Source organism: Rhinolophus sinicus, linkage group LG04, assembly GCF_036562045.2.
Source record: "Rhinolophus sinicus isolate RSC01 linkage group LG04, ASM3656204v1, whole genome shotgun sequence".
Lineage (NCBI taxonomy): Eukaryota > Metazoa > Chordata > Mammalia > Chiroptera > Rhinolophidae > Rhinolophus > Rhinolophus sinicus.
The window spans coordinates 51907345-51932303 of NC_133754.1; the positions used below are offsets into that span (position 1 = coordinate 51907345).

Here is a 24959-nt window from a genome sequence, read left to right on the forward strand (position 1 = left end):
TAATTATTAATATAGGTTGTCCTCACAAAATTCTATTTTGTATGTGCTAGATTTTCTGCTTTTTAATAGGTGAGTTGACTTACGCACAGAGAGGCTAATCTACATGCTGAAAGCCAGATAGTAGAGACAGAGACAGTATTTGATCCCGTAGAGGCCAACTTGAGAACTGCACCCCTGACCACTCTTATCTGCTGCAATATTCTTTATGATAGAGTTAAAAGTCCCCAAAGTGGACTACTAATTAGATCACTCTTGTATTTTAATATCACACATTTCCCTTTTAAGCACAGCTTTCTAACGTGGTTATTTAGAATTTGGGAGGAAAATTAAGAAATATTATGTACACAATTGATCTCATTATTTGTAGTAGTTTTGTTGTATAAAGTCACCAGCACACTGAGTTAGTGAATCCTGAATTATTACTCCTAGGGGAAATACCGTGTTAGGTTCCTGCAGGACTCTGGTCACAACATATTCTTCAAAAGAATGGTACAAACCTCATTTTATATGTGTTTCTGTTTAATGACACCTTATTTAATATATTGTCGACTCATGAACATCAAACTCATGGCCAATAGTACTATAACACATGCTCAAATATAGGTTATCCAACACACGTATTTTCTATTAAAGCTCATCACAGCCTTCTTACGCTTACCGACACTAGAAAGCACTTTAGCACTATGCTTGGGAACCATTTTAAACAATGAAATCACCAACAGAAGGCTCAGAGATATGAACAAATGTGGTGCTAAAAGGCTGCAATAAGGACATTATTTACACTGTGAAAGCTGAAACAAGAAGTCAGAGTGTCACCCTGAGGAACCTCAACTGCAAACCTGCACATTGGGTGATTAAAATTTTTCACTTTTCACACATACATGGATGGCCACCAATACCACAAATACTGATTTTGGCATTAGGAATAAATTTTAGCAAGTAGGCAAATTGACAACTGTGGAATTTGTGAATGAGGGTTGACTCTGTATTTATTACTAAGCAAAACAATTGGCACTTTTTAGAATTTTAAGTATGAAATATAAATCATCTAAACCCAGTATGTTTTAGGAATTGGAGTGAGTCAGAAAATGATGGATTTCTACAATATATTTTCAAAATTTAGACAAAGTCTTGTTATTATCTTGCAGTTTCCATCATATAGTTGAATAGGGTTTTGTAGTTTCTTAGAAGTTTGAGAAATATCTTACTGGGAATGTAGAACATTTCTATGATGTAAGCAATACACTTATTATGTAATTCTTATTTTTTATATAAAGAAATCTAATATCAAAGATATTATATTCTAGAATCCCAAATGTATGTGTTTTAGCTCTCAGTAAAATAATACTTTAATGCACTATATATATTTATATTTAATATATTTCATATAATTATGTATGATATAATATACATTATAATTATACAAAGTTTATTAACTGAGACTTTTCTTTCACTTACGTTATTTTATTGATTATTTGAGCATCTCACATATATAAATTTTTTATTTTACATTCTAATATGTTATCCAGTTTTAAAAATATTTTCTATTTTGTGCCATGTTATCAATGCTCTATAATTCAAATTATTTTCTGGTTTTTAAAAAATAATTATCCTGCAATGTGTATATTCCAGATTTTAAGAAGCTTTTCTGTTATTTAAGAATAAATCATAAAGGCTGAAAAGTGATGAACTCAAAGCATGTCAGGCTTTATTCTCTTGAAAACCTTGACATATTTATTTTAATATGTTCATATATATATGTATATATGTGTTGTGTGTGTGTGTGTGTATATATATATATGTATATATATATACACACACACATATATATATATATATATATATATATATATATATATATATATATGTAGCATGCTGTATCAGTGCATCTGTGCCTTAAACAAATACTTGTAAAATATGTTCAGTAGGTGCTCCATCACTAGACTGCTGGGAGAGTAACAAGAGACTTTCTTTTTTTTACTGTTTTGCACCATGTGATTTCATAGGGGATTGTCTCTAAATAACCTAGCTCAGTTCTCACTTCTTTTCTGATGTGACCTTGGATTAAAGATTATCATTTATCTTCAGCATGCTAGATCTGAATTTTCACATTTAATTTTGTAATGTAGCCACAGTTGCTAAGTTACTCTGTTCTGTTAACAGTTTTAAAATTGTGACGAATCTGCACTTTTAACAGATCATTGAATTTGTACCATAAAAAATTACTTTTATTTTGGCATTAATTATTTTGAAAGAAAAATAATTTAATTGAGTAAAACACTAGATGGTACTCCAGTGTTTGGGGAAAATGATTACCTGTGTTCCTGACTAATCATCTCAGACTTTTTCTTTCTCCTATTGAAAAATTTTTTTTGGGGAGATATGATTTCATACTCACATGTCCTGGAACCAATTAATAAATTTTACTGTAAAGGATATCTATTGTACATAATTTCAAGAAATGAGTAATGGCAAGTGAAAAATAAAATGTCATTTTAATTAGCTTTGGTTTTTAAAAAGGCTGATAGGCAATATGTATTGCTGAATTATTACTGTTACATATTATGGGGAGACCTTTAAAAACATTTTAACTCCTTGAAATCAAGTGCAGGAGGAAATGTTAGTAAATGGATAGTCATTTACTTAGTGAGGCTTTGTAATGTCTTTATCATTGTTTCACTTCAGTAACAATGGAATGATTGTTGGAAATTGCAGTTAATGTTTTCTCAATCATTGGTCTTTTGTGTTTGAACATGTGATGTTAGTAATTCCATCGCCTGTTGGATGAAGTGTGTCATGGACTGTGTTTTATGGGCAGTGTAGAACTAGATCATTTTAATGGGCGCTACAGGCAACTACTGGAACCCAACAATCCTGTCATAACTGAAATAGCAAATGATATTTCAAAAACATATTGCTTGCTTTGTGTTAGGTAGCTTAAGTCATTGATAGATCAAAATTAAGTCATTCTAAAACTCATTGGTTGCGTAGACTATTCCTGGTTCCTGGGTTAAATACTACTCTAAAATATTATGGTTTTTAGTTATAAAAAACCCTCTCCATCACTTTGATTTGTAAAATATTAAGACATATGGTACTCTGCTACTTTGGGAGGTTATAGTCCTCCCTAGAAAATGAGCTATAAATCCAAATGGTTCAAAGTAAATCTGATTCAATATTCAATAAGAACTATGGCAGAAGTGAGCTAAGAGCCTCATTAGCTTTCCATGTTCATGACTATCATATAATATTTACTCTCTTTCTCAACAGTTGATAGTGACTTCAACCTCACTGAGAAAATTGAAAACTTTAGGCTTTCTGCCGTGTACTTCCTACTAGCTAACTATTGGTTGTTCTTTTTTCTATTTATTCAGTCTTTCTTTCATTCTTAAAGAGATGTTTATTATTCTCCTTTATAAGCTAAATCTTCCCCCATCTTCTCTTAGATTCCACTAATTACTACCTCTCCAAGGGTTTCTCCTTCATCATCTCTTATTTTCATAATTGTTCTATTAGCTTTTTCTTTTAAATGTATAGTTATGTTCTGGTATCTTCCATTAATTTAAAAAAAATAAGAAAAATAAATCAAATTTATTTTTTTCCAGTTGTCAACCTATTGTCTTTCTCGTTCGTGTGGCCAAGCTTCTCAGAAGAACAATATGTTCTTGCTGAGCCTAGTTTGTCCCTTCCTGGTCACTCTTCCATCCATCCACGCAGTCTGCTTCCTGCCCACTCGAGCCCCTTAGCATGGCGCTTGCCAGGGACACGTTGGTCGTATATCTTTGTGATGAAGTCAGTGGGCACATTCCATTGTTTTTCCTAGTTAATTTATCTCACTTGATCTAAAGGCAAGTTGATCAAATAAGGAAATTGGGCAAATGTCAAGGGTTTTACCTCAGGTTATATTTTTTGGGTTAATCAGAGTAAGAATTTGAAGGAAGCTACTCTGGCTCCTAAGCCCTGTTAGTGGCCATTGAACATAAAAGCTTCTTAGTGTTTTGTTTTGTTTTAATTTTCCCATCTTTATTGAGGTATAATTGAAAAGTAAAATTGTATATATTTTAAGTATACAACATAGTCATCTGATACACGTCTACTTTGTGAAATGCTTACCACTTTGTGAAATGATGAGACATCCATGTCCTCTCATTGTTACCAGCGTTATCAGGTTTGCTCTGTGCCAGGTGCTATGCTTGTGCCTGAGAATACATGAGCAGCAAGAGAAACATGAGCAACCAGGGTCTCTGTTCTTAAACATGGATACTCTTGTGTAGTAGAGAAAGTAAAAAACGAGCATAAACACGAATTCATTTCTTAGTGTATAATCATTGATTATATTATGTAAAATTTTACACAATGCCGTATACCAAATCTTAGATTTCAGTGAGGGCTGTGATGGGTAAGTAAATGGTATTCTGGAAGCTCAGAGAAGGGAATGCTGACCTCACCTAAGAGGACTGGGCAGTGGTGGAGTAAAATGGAAGGATTGAAGGGGCACCTAACGAGAGTCACTGCCCTTGGGAAAACATTACGTAAAACCCTGGTGATTGTGGGTTTAGGGTCACAGTGATGGGAATAAAGCACATATTGATGCTATATGTTGAAGGTGAAATCAATAGTAATGTTGATGTTAATGCAGGAGTTAAAAAAGGGGAGGGAATCTAAAAATGACTCCAAGCTTTCTGTTTTGGGGAAGTTGGAAGGGATGGTGCAATTTACTGAGGAAGCTAACACCAGTGCAGAACCATGCACTCCTTTTTAAACACATCAAGTTCATGATCCACAGAAGACATCCACCTGGAGAAGTCTAGGAGGCAGCTGGTCCCGGAACTCAGGAGAGAGAGGAAAGCTTTATTTGCATATATAAGGGTAACAGAAGCTCTTGAGTACATCAGATCAATACATAAAAATATGAAGTCCGAAAAAAGAAAGAACATTTGAAAGAATGTCCAAAGTAAACCAATTAAACGATTGTTAGACAAACGGGAGGCTGCAAAGAAGACTGGAAAAGAGAAGCCATATTTAGAAGGAAAGCCAGAAGCTTGTATTGCTATGAAAGTCAAGGGGTAAAAATGCTTTGAGAATTTCCTTGTGGCGGTGGGAGAGCTGTAATTAACAGGGACAGCTAGTTAGTTACACATGGGAAAGCAAACGCTAAGAACATTGCAAACTGCATCCCTAGATCAAATGTGAGGGTATATTAATTTTTTTGTGGTTCCCCCCTCATATATATATATATATATATATATATATATATATATATACACACACACACATATATATATATATATATATATATATATATATTACAGTGTGGGACATTAAAACTGTAGTAGAATATTCTAGATTAAAGAAAGAAAAAGAAGTACAGTTGCTGGTGCCATAAGACACTAGAGATAAATTGCACATGAAGGCCATTAGCACAGGGTATTAAGGCAGAGAAAATATCAGCTGCCCATATTTTCAGTTTGTTGGTAAATAGATCTGGAAAAGGCTGTATTTTCTCAGAGTGGATATGGAGTGTTCAGATTAGCAACATAGGCTTTTTTAAGAAGCAAAGTGAACAGATTGGTATTCGAGAATAATGCAATGAATGATAATGCAGTAGGAGGGCACTGGCTCTTTTATGCAAGGTCTTTCGTCAGTAAATATTTATTAAGTACCTAGTGTGGTTCACATAAAACCATCATACTAGGGTAAATGAGTGGCTTAATAGGATGTATAATAAAAGTGAATTGCACAATATCTTGGAAGGATGTTAAATTTACCCTAACAATCTGGGACTCTTTACAAGCTAGAGTCATTTCTTTTCTGAGCTTTTTCTCAGAAACACTCAATAGGTTTTCTTCCGAAACTGTAGTTTTTAATCTTTTATCTAGCTCACCAGGTAATCGTTAACTTATGTAAAGTTTTACTCCTCACTTTTGAATTTAGTAGATTTGAAACTTGCCGTGATGAACTCAAGACAATCATCATGTGTTTTCATCTAGTTTTATAGTTTTATTCACTGTGCATTTTGAAAAATATTTTCTCAATATGAATATCACACATTTAATGTAGAAAATTGAGACACCACAAATATAAAGAAGAAAATTTAAAATCACTACTAATTCCATCACATAAAGATAATCCTGAATATGTTTTGATTTCAGTTTATTTCTTAATCTCCCTTCCCTCTCCTTTTTTCCCCACACACACCATGTTTCCCCGAAAATAAGACTGGGTCATATATGAGTTTTTGTTCCAAAAGACGCATTAGGGCTTATGTTCAGGGGAATGTCATCCTGAAAAGTCATGCTATGGCTTATTTTCGGGTTAGGTCTTATTTTTGGGGAAACACGGTACTAGTAATACTGTACTTATCTGATACCATATTTACCTCTTGGTAGCCTATCTATTTATGCACATTTTTCTGCATTTCTCCAGGCCTTAAAATTTTCTTCCATAATATGGATTTTTTGATGGTATGAAGTTGCATCATGTATATATCATTAATTAATTATTTATTTTAGAGATTTTACATACATTTCTCTCCTTTTTTCTATTTCTATGTTACTATAATTATATCATTTCATGATTATGACAATCAATATGACAAATATTTTTATGTGTGCCGTTATTTCTTTTCACTTTACATTTTTATCTGTCATGCGTACCCGTATTTTAAAAAGTTAAATAGTTTTATGAGGCTTATTTTAAGCCTTGTAAAATTAACCACTTCCTTCCCTTCAACCCTTCCCTTTGAATTTTTCTTCCCAGATACAACCACTTTGAACTCTTTTAGATGATTCTTTTGGTTTTTATATCTGTTTCATCCTAAATATCTATGTTTATATTGCTACCCCTTGATTTTCCATCTTTAGTCTGGAAGATGGATATTCAGCCCTCTGTTCACACATTCCCACACCCCATGAGATACGTACACTGTGCCCATTCTTATCATCGCATCTAGCTTCCATCATAGTAATATGTAGAGATTTCTTTAGTATGACTGTAAATGCTATTCACACTCTGGCTACTTGGAATTCTAGGATTGCTTTCCTTATGTATTTTGTTTTCTCGTCATGGTCTGTCATTTAGCATGGCAGTAGTGTGACACATAAATATTTATATGCTCCGTCTGAAGTAACAATTACTGACCTCAGGACGTTTACAGATGGAGCTATAAACATGTGGTGCAACATAATTTCAAGTGTTCTAAACCTTTAAATTGTAACACAGGTTGAAAACTTTTATTACCATAAACATTTGCAATCATTAAAGTCTCAAAGTACACATTAATCATAATGAGGGCTTGATACGTAGTTTCTTAATGAATAAGTGGATTCCCCAACTGTATAGCTTCCTACGTTATCTGCCCAAAAACTAGACCCTGAAGGACAGTTACTTGCTTCTAGTTTTCTCTCTCTGCTTAAACAATGGAAACCTTTGGGAAAGTCTCTGCTTGAGACCAGAGACCCATGAATCTTCTCCTCCAGTTCTCTATGTTTTCATGATTGTGGGCCTGCAGAAACTCAACAGCCCTCTGGTTCATCAGACTTCAAGTACAACAAGGACGGCTGGTGCCAAGACTTTGGTTCCTTCCTTCTCAGCTCCATTCACTGGTAATTATCAAGGGTAATTAAGTGTTTCAGGTTTCTGCTGGTGCACACCCTACCTGGCAGCCTCTCTCCCCAGCTGCTACAGGGCTTTCAACTGTGATGTCTTAGTTCAGTTTGGGGAGAGAGGTCACAATTCAATAGCTGGGGGTAGCAAGATTTAAGAGTTTCTTCACCAGTTCCTTTTGATGACATGCATATTTCAGAATGAGAGGGGTTGCTTTCTGAATGATCCTTATAAGTTCCTGCCAATTGCCCAATTCAACAGTAGTAAAGAATGTAAATGGATGCAGGGTAGAGATAGGAAGTACTTCACAAGAACAGGTGCGTTTGTTATACCTGACTGCATTCAGGTGCCTTTTGGGGCATTATCTACTGTCCTACTTCTTTAGTGATTTGGGTTTTCATTTTGGGGGAACTCTTATGGGTTTGCTTGTCTTTTTATAAAAACAGTTGCTATCTTTGTTCTGATTTGTTTGAAGGTTTAGCAGGTCTTTGGAGTTTGTCCTTGAACACAAGGACAGAATTGTGAGAACCTTTTCTTTTTATTCTCACATAGTTGGTTGTGAGCAATAGAGAAAGCTCTGCAGTGCTTTTCCGAGTCTCTGGCTGGTAGATAGACTTTCAAAAAACTAGTAAATTACCTGGAAATAAATGAATTGGGCACATTTTTTTGTAGATCTGTTTCAGAGGTACCTGAAAGTTTCCACTTAATCTTTCATAAATGTGTTTTATTACATCTGGGTTGTTTTTAAGAAACAGATGGATAGAGGGTTCCCTTGTAGATCTCAGGGCATGTTGTAATTTTTCCCCCAATAACAAATAACAGAGGGCATTCTGTTTGCTTCTGGTCTCCTGTAAATACTGCACTCAGAAATTTTAATACTTTTGTGCCTGTGTAGTCTGGGAATTACATTTTAAAAGTGTTTCTTGCCTTTTACTAAAATTACTTGCTTTCCGCATGGTTGGCTTTGTCAAATATATTGCATGGTAACACTGAGGGGAGAAGGAAAGCAAAGCCAATCTAAGTTTCCAATGTTTCAAAGACCTCCAGGCTGAATTTCCCTTCTTTCTTCCCTACTATTTTAATCTGTCCCATTCTTTTTAGGATTTGAATTCTTACACTTAGCGAAAGATTGTGCTGACGGAAAAGGATGGGTGATTTGATATATGATAGCTAATGGTTGTCTTTGCAAATAACTTATTGTATGTCACATTCCTTCTCTTCCAATTGCTTATGTTAATATAGCTACAAGTTAATGAGTACATCCTGTATATCAGGTCCTGGGCTGGGTACTAAGTAGACTTACACTGAAGGTAACTGTAATATGCATTAAGTACTAATAGTTGGCTCCACTTTGAAAACTAATGGGGAGAATTAGGGGGTTTGCCCTTGCTAACAAAACCAGTGAACAATAACTTGGCACTCAGAGCCAGGCTTTTCTGACCTCAAGACTTGTTTCTTTTTATTATGCTAAACGAAGTTCCCTTCTCCTTCTCCTCTCCTTCCTACCTCCTCCAACTCAAACTATCCCTCATCTTATTGCATCTCTATTTTGCAGCTCTCTGAGTTCTATATCCAATTTTCCATTTTCTAATAGTTTTACAAAACTTAATGAATGCAAAATAGTGGAAAATACAGAATTAAAATTTTATGGACTTCTATATAAGAGGCCCATTTAGATTTCTTATTCTTGTCTAAATCTTTTTCCTTTCTTTTTAATGTGTATTTCTTGTAGGATAGCAACTTTTATTGTTTAATATGAGGCTACATGAATAGTTCAGTAGTAAATGCTATTACATTTCCAAAATAGGGTATTTTTGGTTAAATGAATTTGAAAAATTTGAGGACAGTTTTTTCAACTAGTTTCTTTAGTGTAGGACTTATATTCTAATGTACCCCCAAAACTTTGTAAGATATGGAGCATAAAATGTTTCCAGTATGATTTTTCAATCAAATCTAAATTTAAAAAAAAATTATACAATGTATTTGATGATTACATTTGAGGAAAACATAGTGAAATTCAAGTTAAGTTGTATTTATGATTCATCAGCTGGAACACCTAGCATTTCAAATAGATTGGTTTGTAGAATTTTTTGTCTTTTCTCCGAAGAGTTTGTGCTAAAACACTACAAGTAATTTTTAATATCAACAAAAACAAAACCCCAATGTTAAAATAGTCAAAGCACTTGAAAAGATAATATAGAAAAGAAATATAAATAGCCGCAAACATGATAAGAAATATATAATTTTCCCTATAATTGAAACTGCTAATTTTAAAAGAAGTTCTAATCATGCAATATATGTGTGTGTCAAATCATCACATTGTACACCTTAAACTGACACAATGATATATGTCAATTATTAGGTTGGTGCAAAAGTAATTTTGGTTTTTGCAATTATTTTTAACCTTGTAATCTGCAATTACTTTTGCACCAACCTAATATATCTCAATAAAGCTGAAAAAAAAAATAATGGAGCTCAAATTTCAAACAAGACTTTGAGAGCTTGTACTCATCTGTATTAGAGATTGTATATTTTATTCGATTAGAGGGGTCGGCAATCTCTGTCCTATGGACTAAATTCAGCCCACTGCATATTTTTGTATGACTTTAAGCTAAAATTTTACATTTTAAAATGGTTGAAAATATCAAAACAAGAATCTGTGACCTTTGAAAATTACACGACATTCAAATTTTAATGTTCACAATTAAAGATTTTTAAGAAAACAATAAAACCAAACAGTCCTAACATAAAATTGTCAGTGATAAAATATATATAAATGTATATAATTTAATATTATTAATTAATTCATTTATTTACTTAGCAATTATTTCCTGAGCACATATAGTACACTAGAAAGTGTAATAGAGCCTAGATATATAGCAATATCTAAATAGTTTCTCTCATGGAGCATGAAATCTAGTGTGGGATACTGTCAAAAAGTAAATATATATGTATTTAAGATATTGGATCATAATCATCACGGTGAGAAAATTAGAACAGAGTAAGGTAATGTGAAGTGGTAAAGTTTTGTGGAATGTGGACTTTTAGATAAGTGAGTTTGGGATAAACTTCACTTTTCCTACTAGCACGTGAATTCAGAATTTTCTACAGAAAGAAGAGAAACCATCTACAATTCAAAAGAAACCATCTACAAGTCCACTCGCAGAATTTTTCTATTTTTCCTAACATGTTAGATACCAGCATTTTATATTTAAATTGAATATTTTTGTGGCACTGTATGTAAGGAATGTGTACATATTCTATCCCTAATCAGAATTTTGCTTTAGTCTTAGCACTCCTGATGACCCTTATCTGAAAGTGTTGTTACTATCATGAATGGTAAATTCTAACTTTATCATTTTTCTGCATTTATTAGTTGCTATTATAATTTACAGAACACTTTTCCTTCTCCCCTATATTCAGGTATTTATTTGTTTATTGATAGCAGCGTGAACTCATGGATTCTTAGCTGCAACTTTAAAATGAAAAAAAAAAAAATCACCTTAATTCGGTGATCAAAGTTATGGGACCAAGGGACAGCATGTACCTTCTGTTATGGCATAATGGGAGCAGCATGCCATCCCCTCTGTGGTTTTCTTGCCCAAAATCTTATTGTAAGGACATATCAGAGAAGATCTTAAAAAAAAAAAAAAAAGAAGAGGAAGTGTTCCAGATTGTGGGAGACTAAAGAGAAAGGGCAACCAAATACACTGGGTGATCTTGGATTGTATCCTGAGTCAGGGGAAACTAGCACTATCAAGATATAATTGGAAGAAATTAATGACATTTGGATAGGGACTGTGGTTTAAATAATAACATTTATCAATGTGAAAGTTTTCTGATTTTGATGATTTTGTGCAAGAGAATATGAAATACATGATCTTATGAAATATGTAATAAAATATTTAGGGGTAAAGGGACAGGGTGCATGCTACTCACTTCTGAGTGATTCAGAAGAAATAGAGAGAGAGAGAGAGAGAGAGAGAGAGAGAGAGAGAGAGAGAGAGAGAACACATTAGGGAAAAGTATAAATAATTGGTGAATTTGGGTAAAGGGTAGACTATTAGTTTCCCAGGGTTGCCATAACAAAGTACAATAAACTGGCTGGCTTAAAACAACAGAAATTTGTTGTCTCACAATTCTGGAGGTCAAGTCCAAAGTCAAGGCATCAGCAGGGCCATGCTCCCTCTGAAACCTCTAGGAGAGGATCCGTCCTTATCTCTTCCAGCTTCTCGTGGCCCAGGCATTTCTTGGTTTGTGGCAGCATCACTCCAATCTCTGCCTTCACCTTCACCTGCCCATCTTCCCTCTGTGTCTGAAAAATTATACAGTGGACACTTACATCAGTGGAGTGAAATTTGAAATGTAAAAGGAATGTTTAAAAAATATTTAAGAATATCATATCTTGGAAGAGAAAAAATAATATTTTAAACCCAAGACACCAGTCTCATTGTTTACTCCAACATGATGTCATCTTAATTTAGCTAATGACATCTGCAACGATCCTGTTTCCAAATAAGATTGCATTCATATATATTATGGGTTCGGACTTCAACATTTCTTTTTGGAGGATGCAAGTCAGCCCATAACAGGTATACAGGAGATTTTTGTATTACTCTTACAACTTTGAGAAAACCTGAAATTATATCAAAACAAAACAAAAAATACCAAAATATATTGGCATATAAAAGTGGTGTTTGTTTATTAAAATGCAATGAGGTACCTGTCATTAAAATTTCAGTATTAATGTGTTTAGAGAATAATTGCTAAATGAAACAACTGATAAGGATATTCATTGATACTAAATTGTTACATAAAGTAAAACAATATTTACTTTATTTTTTCATATGTTACATGATAGGCAGTAAATGAAATTCCTATTTGGGGGAATGATATATTTGAGTTCCATTTTCAATACTCCAGGAACATAGTTTAGGACAAATTGGAGGTTGGGTAGCCTCCCAGTTTGAATAATTAGGAAATGCAATTAGGGATTCCAATAGGAACTAAACAGTCCTCAATTACAAAAAGCATTTGAGAAGTTTCTGTTGATTTTGCATATATAACATTGATTACTTTCATTTCCCTGATGAAAACCAATCACTAGATAATTGATTTTCTTGAAACCAAGCTGAAGAACTTGCCTCAGAGTCTACATTGTACAGGTATTTTTTTATTGAGCTATTCTTACTAATGCAAGTTTTTCTTAATTTGGAATTTCTTCTTTCATTTAGACAAAGGAAAATCATTACTGTCAGTATAAAAATTTTGACATCTGGTAATTAGGTGTAGGAATATAAAACTAGGAAGATATTACACACACACCACCACCACCACCACCACCCCTCCTTAGGGCCTATTGTTTCCAGGCACCAAATATAAATGAGTTCTCTTGAATCATGACAAAGAATAGAGGTCTCCCATCTACTTTCACTCTTAATATCCTATTTACACACCCAATTCCTAATCCATGTTTTCATAAAGGACAACATTCAGTAATTTTAAAATATTATTTCAGATTTAGAAAATGTTTAGTGATTGCTGAAGCTGTTGTGCCTTTATCATAAGATAAGGGCAGGCTTGGATATTTCCTGTCCTGTATTTGAACATCTAGTCTAAAATCCTCAATTCATCCTACTTCTCATCTCTTGCAAAAGAATAATGATGCACGCAGTCAGATGCAGACACTGACATATGAGAAAATTAAAGTTAATACTTATTGTTGGCGTCCTCATTCGGAGCCATGTATCCAAGGAAGCAATGTAATTAATATGTGCACCGGTTCAGGAATCCCTTTCTCTGACTTTTATACTGATAGCTAAAAAGTCATATAGTGGATGCTTACATCAGTGGGATGAAATTTGAAATGTTAAAAGAACAGTTGTTTTTAAAAAGATGTTTAAGAATCCCATGACTTGGAAGAGAAAAATAGTGTTTTAGATCACATATTGTTTCAAATTTTCATATTAAAAATGAGCAATGTCAAGAGTGGTATTTTTATTGAATTGTGTTATTGATTAGCTCTCATTTCACAAAATATAGAAAGTGCATTTTATACTTCTGAGTGGTTGAAAGTGTTTTTTAAAAAAATAAGTACTAACCCAAAACCTTATAAATGCTACTAATTCCCTCCCCCTTGGGCCATTTCCCTTTCTGTATGCTAGAAATTAGACTGTCCTGATAATATTACGAGGGGTCATCTGACATGCTGAGGAAAAGCCCTGCTTTGCAAGTCATCAGCACCTTATTTCCAGTGGGATCCATTAACAAGTATAATTGCACATTAACTCCTGAGTTAGTCAGACTGAGAATAATAATCAGCCATGAATCTTATCAATGGTGTTTTTTTCTAATAGATGTACAATTTCAGAATTCTAATTCAAGAAATACAGCTTCTCTAGGGATCCTTTCAAATCTATGTTATTATTGCACATGGTTCAGCCCATCAGGGACCGTCTACCAAGATGAGGCAGTCGGTGTGATGGGGGCGGAGCACCCAGGTCACCACAGGTGGAGCCCTCTAGCCCATGTCCAGTGGCAAAAAAGAGAAAACAAGGGAGGAAAGGAGGGAGAAAGGGAGGGACGGAGGAGGGGAGGGAGGGAGGAAGGGAAAGAGGGAGGGAGGGAGGGAGGGAGGAAAGAAAGAAAAAGAGCCTTTGACAAATGTCATTCATCTGGAAAGAGTGAAGGCAGATAACGTAAGTATGCATATAGTGATTTTGTAATTTTATCTGTGCAACCCTGAAAATAAAGGTCACAAACACTTTGTTGAAAAGAATTATTTTAATTTTTGGCCTCAGTTTGTAATAATTAGTTTAAGTTCAGTGTTTGGCTCCTTATTTTTCAATTTATTTTAATCTTTTTAGAACCTAGTCTGTGCCAGGCCCTGTAGTTAAGTGATGAGAATATAAAGAGGAAGAAGGTTGGGGTGGGAGGGGGCATCACTTTGTGGGGGGTATAAATGTCTAACTAGTATATTGCTTTGTACACCTGAAGCTAATGAAAAAACAAAACAAAACAAAACAAATGAGGACTAAGACATGGTCTGTGATTAGGGAAGTTACCAACCCCCAGGAAAGTCTGACTTCTATATAGGGAACAATACCTGGTAATTTAGCAGCACAGACCAGTGAGTGATTAATGGGGTGATATTTCAATGAATGAGCCCAGCTAAAATATTCAGCACCATGTTTCAGTTTCAGACTTTCTTTGAAAGAGCCCCATTACTTCTAAAAGAATAGAAAATATTATATCCAAGTGTACCGTCTCTGTCTACACCAAGTACCTCTCCAGTTCATTTTTGTTGTGATTGATACTACATGACTCTTAATTCTATTCACTGTGGTCTGATACCCGATGTTTGGCATTGATAAGATTCTATCAGAAACGAATGCATTGGGGGAAAAAAAGAACAACTTGATTGTCTCATTCCTATTAGTACAGAAATCGGTAATGACACCCTGTAGTTCTGTGTCTTAATTGAATCTTTTAATAATTGATACTTGGGTAAGTATGCAAAATCTTATTCTTGTATTTGGAGACTACAGGAAGAGAATTATTAGCAAAGTCTACTTAAGAATATTGCCTCAAGTAATTTCTTTTCAAACTTTGAATAGCTAAAATGGAATTAAATGTATGCACTAAGATAACTTGAAGTCTTTAAGACCTTAAAATTATTTAATGTCCTTAGATAAGTGAAAATCTGAAATATATAACTTACTCTGTTCAAATAAAGTAGTATCTTTGTATGTTATAGAAAAATATAATGTGGTAACTCTAGATGGTGAGGTAAGCAACACAGCTTATCTGGAGGGCAGATATTAAGATATGGACTATTCTACCATTTTGACCTACATTATGGTTTGTTTTCACAATATATTTAGAGAAGTCTGTTGGAAAACCTGTGCAGGCTTGCTAAGATATAGAAAAGTGCTCTGTCTCTCTGTTTCTCTTTCTGTCTCTGTCTCTGTCTCTGTGTGTGTGTGTGTGTGTGTGTGTATGTGTACACACAAACACACAAACATACAAATATGGGCAAAAGCCCATATTTTAGTATATAAAATTATGAATGTGACATACCTTTTCATGTAAAGTTATGAATTTGGATATTACATGAAATATGTTAACTATATTCACATTGCAATACAGACTCCTATTCGTTAAAAAGAGGAGGAGGAAACTTTCATTTGTCCTGAGTTTAATGACATGTTATTGGGAGGTATGTGGAAACTCTTGGACAATGGGAACATGTTCATATCATGCCCTTGTAGGAAAGACGTAAACCATGCCTGATAAATTTTATGGAGCTTATTAAAGAATATAGAGCAATGGTGACAATTTACGTGACCTTTTTTTTTAAGAGCAAAAGCACATATATCATTGTATTTAAGCTGAGATGGGCAAAGGGTGGAGCAAGTGTGCTCAGAGGTGGTTGATTCAGGGCCCTTTGAAGCTAAAAGATGTGCAATAGCCGTAGTTAATATACTTCCTCCATTATTGTATGCAGATTATGCTTTTTCTTAGCAAACAGTTTTTGGATAGAGAAAAACCAACCATTAACCCAAAGCTTTATTCAAACATCATCGTGGGAAGAGAGCTCTCAGATGAGTTTCTGTGGCGAGCAAAAGGCTTAAAGATTTTATAGGATAGTTGGGGGAAAATCAGAGTTCATACAAGAGTTCTCCATGTAAACTATCTGAAGCCATGGGGCACTTCTGTTGTGTTAGAAACGAGGCAGGTTATAGGGGCAGGCAGCGCGGAGGCCTAGGTGGCTTAGCAGCCATGGGTTGTGTATTTGGGTTTAGCAAGAGGGTTGGGGAGAAATAGTTGGGACTCAGGTCAGTTGAACAATTTCAGATTCTCAGAGCTTCTCACAAAGTATTTTGTATATTTGTCTTAAAAAAACATTTCCAATTTTCTGCATGATTCTGCAGGGCTGTATCTCATGCAAACTTTTCTGGATCTGATTTCTGACTAAGGTAGAAATGCAAGTTGTGAGCTTCTTTCTATGTGAAGAGTATACATAATGTTACTTTTGTTCTTTTTCACTTACAGGCTGGAGCTAACGTCCTTCTCCAGGATGTTAATGGAAATATCCCACTGGATTATGCTGTAGAAGGGACGGAATCAAGCTCTATCCTATTGACCTATCTGGATGAAAATGGTAGGCTGAGCTTTGAAAAACTGTGGAAAGATAGATGAAGAGATCGCTTGGTAGAATTTTAAGTGTATTTTTTTTTTAGGTGTGTGTGGGGACAGAGCCAAGAGAGCAGTTTCCAGGCTCTCGACCTCAGGTGGAAAGGTGCTGGCTTGTGTAATAGATGGCTATCAGCTGTGACTAGTTGGCCATCAGCTGTAACCAGTTAGCCATTAACCATGAATATAACTGCCATGGCTATGCTAGCAAGCACGGATTGCAGTTAGCAAAAGGTTGGTTGGTTGGCAGAGAAGCGGATAGCGGATCGTGTGGCTCCTGCTTCCTGTGTCTCCAACCCAGCCACCAGCGGGACTATAGTGGTATGACTCCCCTATCTATGGCTCCATTTGTGTTCCTTTTTGGCCTCACCATATCCTGTGTTCTGGTGCAGGGAGCAGGAGCAGAGACCCTGAATGACAGTGTGCTTACGTGATTTCATATTGATGTAGTTTCACTAGATTTTGTAAAATCTAGTCTATTTTTCTATACTGCATTTCACTCTCCTATTGCCATGTACTGTTGATTTAGTCAGTGTAGTTTTGTAAACCAGCAAAAATCTAGAGGCCAACAATGAAGGAACTTTTCAACAAGCATCTGAAGTCTATAATTAGTGGGACTGGACTTGTAATTATAATCTCTTCTCCACTGGGAGAGGAAGGGAAGTGAACCAGCACAATTGAATTTTGAGTTAATGAGAGCGAGGTCATCCTAAGTGTATTCTCTTAGGAGCTGGTGGTCCTCTTAAGAATTGCATGCGGGTAAGTGAGGGCTTAAGTCAGGGGCAGTTTGTACAGGCATCCCAGCATCCACTCCTGGTAACACTTGGAAACAGAAATGTCAGAAGAAAGCCCCACGGTCATGGTGATAGCCTAAAAGGATGAGGCTGAGACCCCAAATGTATTCAGTGACAAAGAATGTTTAATTGCACAGACGCAGCGTATAATTTCATGAGTAAGTGTAGCGTTGGCGAAGTGGGAGGTGTTTGAAACCTTGAGCCTGATATGGTATTAAACTAAAGGAGTATGCTCTCCTTTTGCTTTTGCTTTCTTTCGGCTGTTTAGGTATTAAACAACAATAATGAAATTCCAATCCCTTTGAGTATGATCTTTTGTCAGAGAAAACGTTGGAGAATTTTAAGAGCCACACCTCACTTGTGACGCTACCCTTCTTGCCCCTAAGAAAATCCCACACTTCTGCCTCTTTGTTCCCTGTGGTCTTTGGTTCCTCCAGATTACTTGTATCAAAAGGTTTATTCTGAGGAGAGCTGAGAATAATAGTAATTACTCTTAGCAGCCATGAATTCAAAAAAAAAAAATTAAAAAAAAGTCTCATTAACTTGAAAGCAAGGTAAGTATCGTTATTTTCATTAGAGAAAATGTGAGCTGAGCTGTGCTATTGAAGTTCACGGAGTCAGGGCTTGCAAGGGTGACAGAAGCAGCCTGGGGTGCAGGCTGTGTGGTCATTTCTTCCATATCTCCCTCACTCCTTGTACCCACTACGAGGTGAGGAATCATGTGCTCTCTTCACGCCTTGTCAGCTGTGAGACAGGTTCATGACTTGTAAAGGAATGAACTTAGTTATGCAAATTCCACTGTTGGAAGTTTATTATTCCAACAGTGGCAGGACATCGGCAAAACTTGACTTGTAGTCACACAATGCCGGATTGGCGTGAAGAACTTGACTGTCTTTTATTTAGCTGTGCTAGCTATGTGGTGGCTTCCTGTTCTTCTTACTTTCTGAATTTCTAACAGCCACTGTAATAAATATTTCCCTTGGGAAACTAAAACTAAGTATCTTTATTTACAAAAGAATTAATGTGACTTATAAACCTTTCCAACTCTTTAAAGGATTTTGTTTGATAAGACATCTTAGTATTTGCAGACGCAGTATTATCTATCCTATCTAAGTAAAAATAAGTGTATTCCTTTGAGGGGTTGCTTTAAAAATGATTAAGAAAGAAAAAAGAGATGACAGGAAGATACTGATTCTGAACGGTTAGTAGAAACTCTGTCACAGTGATGGTTGTCACAATCAGTCTGTAAAATACACATTTGCTGGAACAAATTCAATGTAGTATCTCTTACATTTTTAATTCTCTTTTCCATTTGTCACTGCTATTGCCCTGGCCTTGCCATGCATCTGGCCCTCCATCCCCTCATTCACAATCTGCTTCCTTGTCTGCCAGTGTCCCTCCTACTTATCTGTATCAGCTGCCGCAGTTCCAGTAAATACTATCTAATTTGATGTATTCTCTGGCCCCCTGGTTAGTATACTTTTAGAGTTATCTACTGTGACAGTGTGAGCCAATGTCCTTAGTGATTTCTAATATTCCAAGATGAGAATTTTCTTTTTATTTGATGCTCTGTGTTTCAGCGCTGCATTCTTGTAACTAGGTAGTTGCAATCCTTGAATTTTCACGCTGCATCATACAGTTTCAAATCAGGGTACTTATCATGCTGTCACATCAGGATGCATGTGGCAGGAGGCTCAGGCGAGGTTGTGGGCAACTTGATTACATGGAAAATCGCTGGTCACAAGTTCTAATTGTACTGTCAACGCCGACATACACTGTATACCCAGGCACAGCAATTAACCTCGGCTCACCGCCTGAGCTTTCCAGGCTGGAAAATGAGACAACCACGGAGGGCTGATTGAGCATTTGATGCATATTATATCTCTAGTGCAGGCTAACCAGCTGGCATTCAGGGAAAGCAATTGATTATAAAATGAGCCAGTCAGGAAAGAAGGCGATGCAGGGAGAGCTCAAGATGGCCCAGGATACGTGCTCACCATGGGGAAAAAATATGTATACTTGTATTTTTTCCAAGTCCCTGAAAAATAAATAAAACAAAAACTTTGCTCAACATACATCATCGTTCACTGCCCTTTCTCCTTCATTTCAAATTCATCCTTTTAGAACAAGTAACTCACATTTATTTTCCTGAGTTCCTACTCTCCTCTTCTCAGCCCACTGAAGTTTGGCTTTCCAAGGACCGATCTGCTGGAAAGGTCCTTGCGGTGAGTGCTCTTGCCCTCCTTGGTTCTCTATCGGTTCGTCACTTTTCTGTTCTCTTCCATGACCTCATCTCTCTGTGACAGTTTGATCACTTTGATCATGCTCTGTTATGAAAACTCACTCATCTGCAATGATCTTTCCATAGTTTTCCTCCCTTCTCTTCGAGCTTCGACTTAGTTTCCTTTGGATGTGCCACTTGTGCATTCAGTCCCCAAAATGTTGGTGGTTCCTGGGGCTTTGTCTTTAACTGTCTTCTTTTATCACTTTAAACTATTCTGGTGTATCAGCCACTGTGCCTTGTATTGTTAACCACCTGCCTGCACCCAAGAATATTCCTGCAGCTTAGATATCTTTCAAGACCGTCAGCCTTATGTATGCAGTTTTATTAAGTATTTTGAATTGGATATCAGGCAATTTGAAATAACATGTCCAATATGGAACTTACTGCTGTCCTTTCATAGTCTATCTATATTCCATTTTACTGTAACTGCTGGGAACCCAAGTATCTAACATCACTTTTCTTCTAAATTCCTCACACCACCTTGTCACCAAATCTTACAGGCTCTCCTTCCTTGACATTTCTCTGATATGTGTAAATCCTTCACCAGTTATGCTATTACTGCCTTTGTTCAAACCCTGGTCTTTCTATTTTAGAACAGCTTCAAAAACTGGTCTTGTTGCCTCCAGTCTTAGCCTTCCTATTTATTCGCCAGAGGACTCCCGGATTAATCAGTCCACGCATGGCCTTGTATATTTCTTCTGCTTAATAAAGTTCATTCAAAACGCTGTGTCTGCATCAACCTCTTCAGAATCACCCAGTATTAGGGTGACAGTGCATACCAATTTGCCTGGGACGATCCCACGTTATGCCTGTGGTCAGGGTTGGGGGAAGAGATAGGGGAGAGGGTTTCAGCCCCCTTTTGGCTTGAACATGTTTATTTCTCTTTCCTAGGACTTTATTTGCCTGCTCAATTCTAAACTTCCTTTATTTGCCTGCTCAATTCTTTTGCTTCCTTCAAGTCTTAGATCTTTTAGAAAGCTTACTATGAGACAAAAATTGGGGTTAGATGCACTTCTAGGAACTTATTAGAGAATCTTGTGCTGAAATCACAGGATGGGTCATTTTATAGTCAGAGTAATGATAAAATTATCTAGAACAGCAGCACAGAGTACCCCCAATGCAGAATGGATAATGGAGTAAAGGAAATGTTGAAGTATTAAAAAAACAATCTCATCTTAAGAGGGACAGTTAAGGAAAGTTCAGGTAGGGTTAACAGTGACTGGAGGTGTTAATGTACTTTCAGTTTTGCACAGACATCTATTGATATTATCAGATATGATCAGGCAACAGTAATTAGTATCACATGTGATAACCTGTGAATTTCAGGTAAATTTTACTGTTTCGTATTTCCTAAATAAAAAAATTTACCAAGTTCCTATAAGAATAATAAATCTAAGTAGGATTTCTATTATTTTTTTCAGGAAACAGTATGAAAATAAAATTCAATTTCTTTAAAAAAAACAGATAATTGGGCCATGATCCATTATGAAATAATCTTATTATGAGCTATAGCTATAGGTGTTTTGGTTGGTTTTTTTCCAGGTGCAGCTTAAGAAATGTGTTTGACCAAGAAAAAAGGAACTTTCCATTCTATTATATTACTAAAAATAAACTTGTACTTTTTTTTTTCCTGGACATATAAGAAAAATCTAAAAATCCCATTTATATGCTGTCATATTTGATTCAAAATTATGTTTTAAAATAATAGAATATAATGTCATAATATTCCCCTCTGATATCTTTGTAACAGTGACCAGAAATAGATTGTTTTCCCATATGTTGTACTGTAAATGAGTCTGAAATGAGTGATATCTAAGCTTTGTTTTAAGTTGTGTCTTTCATCTTTGACTTCCATTCTTATCACTCAATTTTAATTACATGTTTAAATAATTATCTAAAAGATACATACCACTTCAGTAAACATGACAACATTGTAAAAGTTCACAAGATAATGTAAGCTTAGAGTAGGGTAATGTAGCCATCAGATTTTTCTATTTTAATGTGCAAAATTGAACACTGACATCTGAGAAATATTTTCCAAAATTAACTCACATGTCAAATCCCATAATACTAAAAGTAAGAATAGAGTGGCAGTTTTAGTTGGCTCTTAGCAAACCTCAAATGTGCCTATTAGGGAAATGTATTAATTCTTCTGAAATAACGTATGATTCAGAAGCTGAGATATGGTTAATGGCATTCCTCTTTCATGTTTCTACAAAAACAGATTGCTTTGAACAGAGTATCTGAAACAAGTCACATTATTTAAATATTTCATTTTGCTTTATTTTGCCTTTTTAGGCAGATACTCTTAGTTCTTAACACTTATTCACAATGATGGTGTTTTTTGTTTTTGTTTTCTTGGTCGTTTTTTGTTTGTTTGCTTGTTTGTTTGTTTGTTTGTTTGTTTTAAGGAGGGTGCAGCTCACAGTGGCCCATGTGGGGATCCAACTGGCAACCTTGGTGTTATTAGCACCACGCTCTAACCAACTGAGCTAACCGGCTACTCCAACATTTTGCTTTATTTTGTTTGTTTCCTCTTTGCCTTCATATTGCAGAGAAAGACACTCTTAAATGAATGCCATGTGCGCCATATATCAGAAGGCTGACAAATAATGATAGCTCACTTTTACTGAATGCTTACTGTAAGCTAAATACTTGTTTGTTATAACTCATTCTTATAACAACTAGGGAAATAAAGACTCTCAGCCCCATGAGGCAGAGAATAAGTTATCTGCCCCATTTGACACAAATAGTAAGTACAAGACACAGCACTAAAAACAAGGCAGGCTGACTCCTGAGGACCTATCCAGGCTCAGAGAACAAGCTATGCAGGGAGGCAGATGTGCTGTGCTCTCAGGTGAAATGACAACAGTGTGCCACGTGATAATATGATCTCTACCATGTAAACCGAGCTTATAAATATTATGTATATCTTTACTCCTTTGGGATATGTATTATTGTCTGAGTGATTGAGAATACAGAAGGCCGGATAGGTTAGATAATTTTTCCCAAGGTCACCTGGGGAAGTCAGCCATAGCCCGGGCACGGCCAGGAGGGTCACGCCAGTGTTTGTCCCATGCTCTCTGTCCAAGTTTGCAGTAAGGGCTGAATTAGGTAAGCGATAGGAACGTCTCAGACGAGTGGCTGTTCATAGCAGACTCTTGCAGGGAGGGAGATATCATCATCATCGTCATTATCATCATTATTACTTTTACTTGGAATAAGGTGAATTATTTCCCCTTGTTTAGGTTGGTGCAATTGTAATTGTGCTTTAAAAGATTAAACATAATTGCAAAAACCACAGTTACTTTTGCACCAACCTAGTAAAAACCTGTGATGTCAGGAACCAATGCTAGGAATAGAGGATGCATAAATGAAGGGATACAAGCTGCCACGGAGATTGTACTATCGTGAAACCTGGGATTAAACCAAGTGCTGAATAGAGGTGTAAACAGGAAATGAGCATAATCTTTGATGAATAATCACCCACCTGCACTAAGTCTGACTACCCTGTTTCCCTGAAAATAAGACCCAGCCGGACAAACAGCTCTAATGCGTCTTTTGGAGCAAAAATTAATATAAGACCTGGTATTATATTATACCAAGTATTATAGTATATTATACCTGGTCTTATAGTAAAATAAGACTGGGTCTTATATTAATTTTTGCTCCGAAAGACGCATTAGAGCTGATTGTCCAGCTGGGTCTTATTTTCGGAGAAACGTTATCAGTTCTTCACTCAATGTTAGTTTTTCTTTCTTAACATGAAAAGTCAAGAAATGGTCAGTTGGGGTATCCTTTTAAAATAATTTATTTTGAAAACATTTCAGATATACAGGAACATTGGAAAGAAAGTACAGAGTTTCCGTATACCCTTCCCGTAATGTTGACAGTTTACACAGCCAGGGTGCAGTTATCCAATCGAAGAAATTATCATTGGCATTGTATGATTAACTAAACTACAGACTTTATTGAGATTCTTCCAGTTTTTGCACAAAAGTCGTTTTTTTCTATTCTAGCATACTACATTGTTTTCAGGAGCAACTATTTTGGCCAGAAAATCATAAAGAGTAAAAACTGTATCTTGTTACAATTCAATTCAAGTACTTTAAAATACTTTGGACATTGCGTGTTGATTAATACTAAAGCAGATATCCATTGAGAACCTGACATGTATAAGGCATTCTGTCACATCTCTGGGATATAATAAGAGGAAAATTATTCAAGACTATGCTCTAGCTGGAAATAGAATACCTCCAAGAGAAACAATTATAGTGCTCTGAGTGAGAATTGAAACTGGAAGTGGGGCTTCAAAGAATAACATATTGAAAGAATATAAGATAAAACTGTTTACCCCAGCAGCTGAGAAGCATCTCTATGTTCTGTTTGAAAGTCTCTTTTCCTCCTAGGAGTGGATCTGACCTCATTGCGCCACATGAAGCTTCAGAGACCAATGAATATGTTAACAGACATCAAACACTTCTTATCATGTGGAGGAAATGTTAACGAGAAAAATGATGAAGGAGTAACACTGGTAAGTTAATATACTTGACTCAGAAATATTGCTAAATGGAGAATTTAAGTTTATTTTTAAAATATAGAACTAGGCATAATTAACTTATAAATAATATCTTATTTTCTGATCATAAAAGTAATGTATATTCATTGTAGAAATTTTAGGAAACACATAAATGTGCAGAGGAAAATGCAAATCCAGTCTTCCTTCTTATGTATGTTTTTCCTACAAATTTAGAAGATTTTTTATGCATTCCTTTGTCAATGTGTTTTTTGAGATGAACTTATAGGAGAATGTTTTTATTGTAATTTTAAGCAAAACAATCTATGGGTTAGTTTGTTGAATGTATTTCTAAATTCAAGGGAATGCCTTTCATTACTTTTTTTATTGCTATCCGTCATGGCTGCAGTGAGTTAAAAGCAGAGCAATTAAATTTGGATTAGTGTTTATATAAGCATAATGTTCAAACATCAAAATAACATTTGTTCTTGTTGACTCATAAAATTTACCTGGACTGCACATGCTGGGGTTAAAATTAATTATGGTGGTAATATTAAGGCTCAGC

The 24959-nt window shown here is 35.5% G+C and overlaps 1 protein-coding gene across 4 annotated transcripts in view; it reads left to right on the forward strand.

The window, feature by feature from the left end:
* The window catches only part of MYO16 (myosin XVI), a 542975-nt gene that overhangs the window by 183529 nt on the left and 334487 nt on the right, over positions 1-24959 (forward strand). For all 4 annotated transcript variants that reach the window (XM_074329517.1, XM_074329516.1, XM_019731063.2 and 1 more), the window contains 2 exons: positions 16660-16768; positions 24288-24412. In XM_074329517.1, the coding sequence (XP_074185618.1) occupies positions 16660-16768; positions 24288-24412 (234 nt within the window). The remainder of the gene's footprint in view (positions 1-16659; positions 16769-24287; positions 24413-24959) is intronic.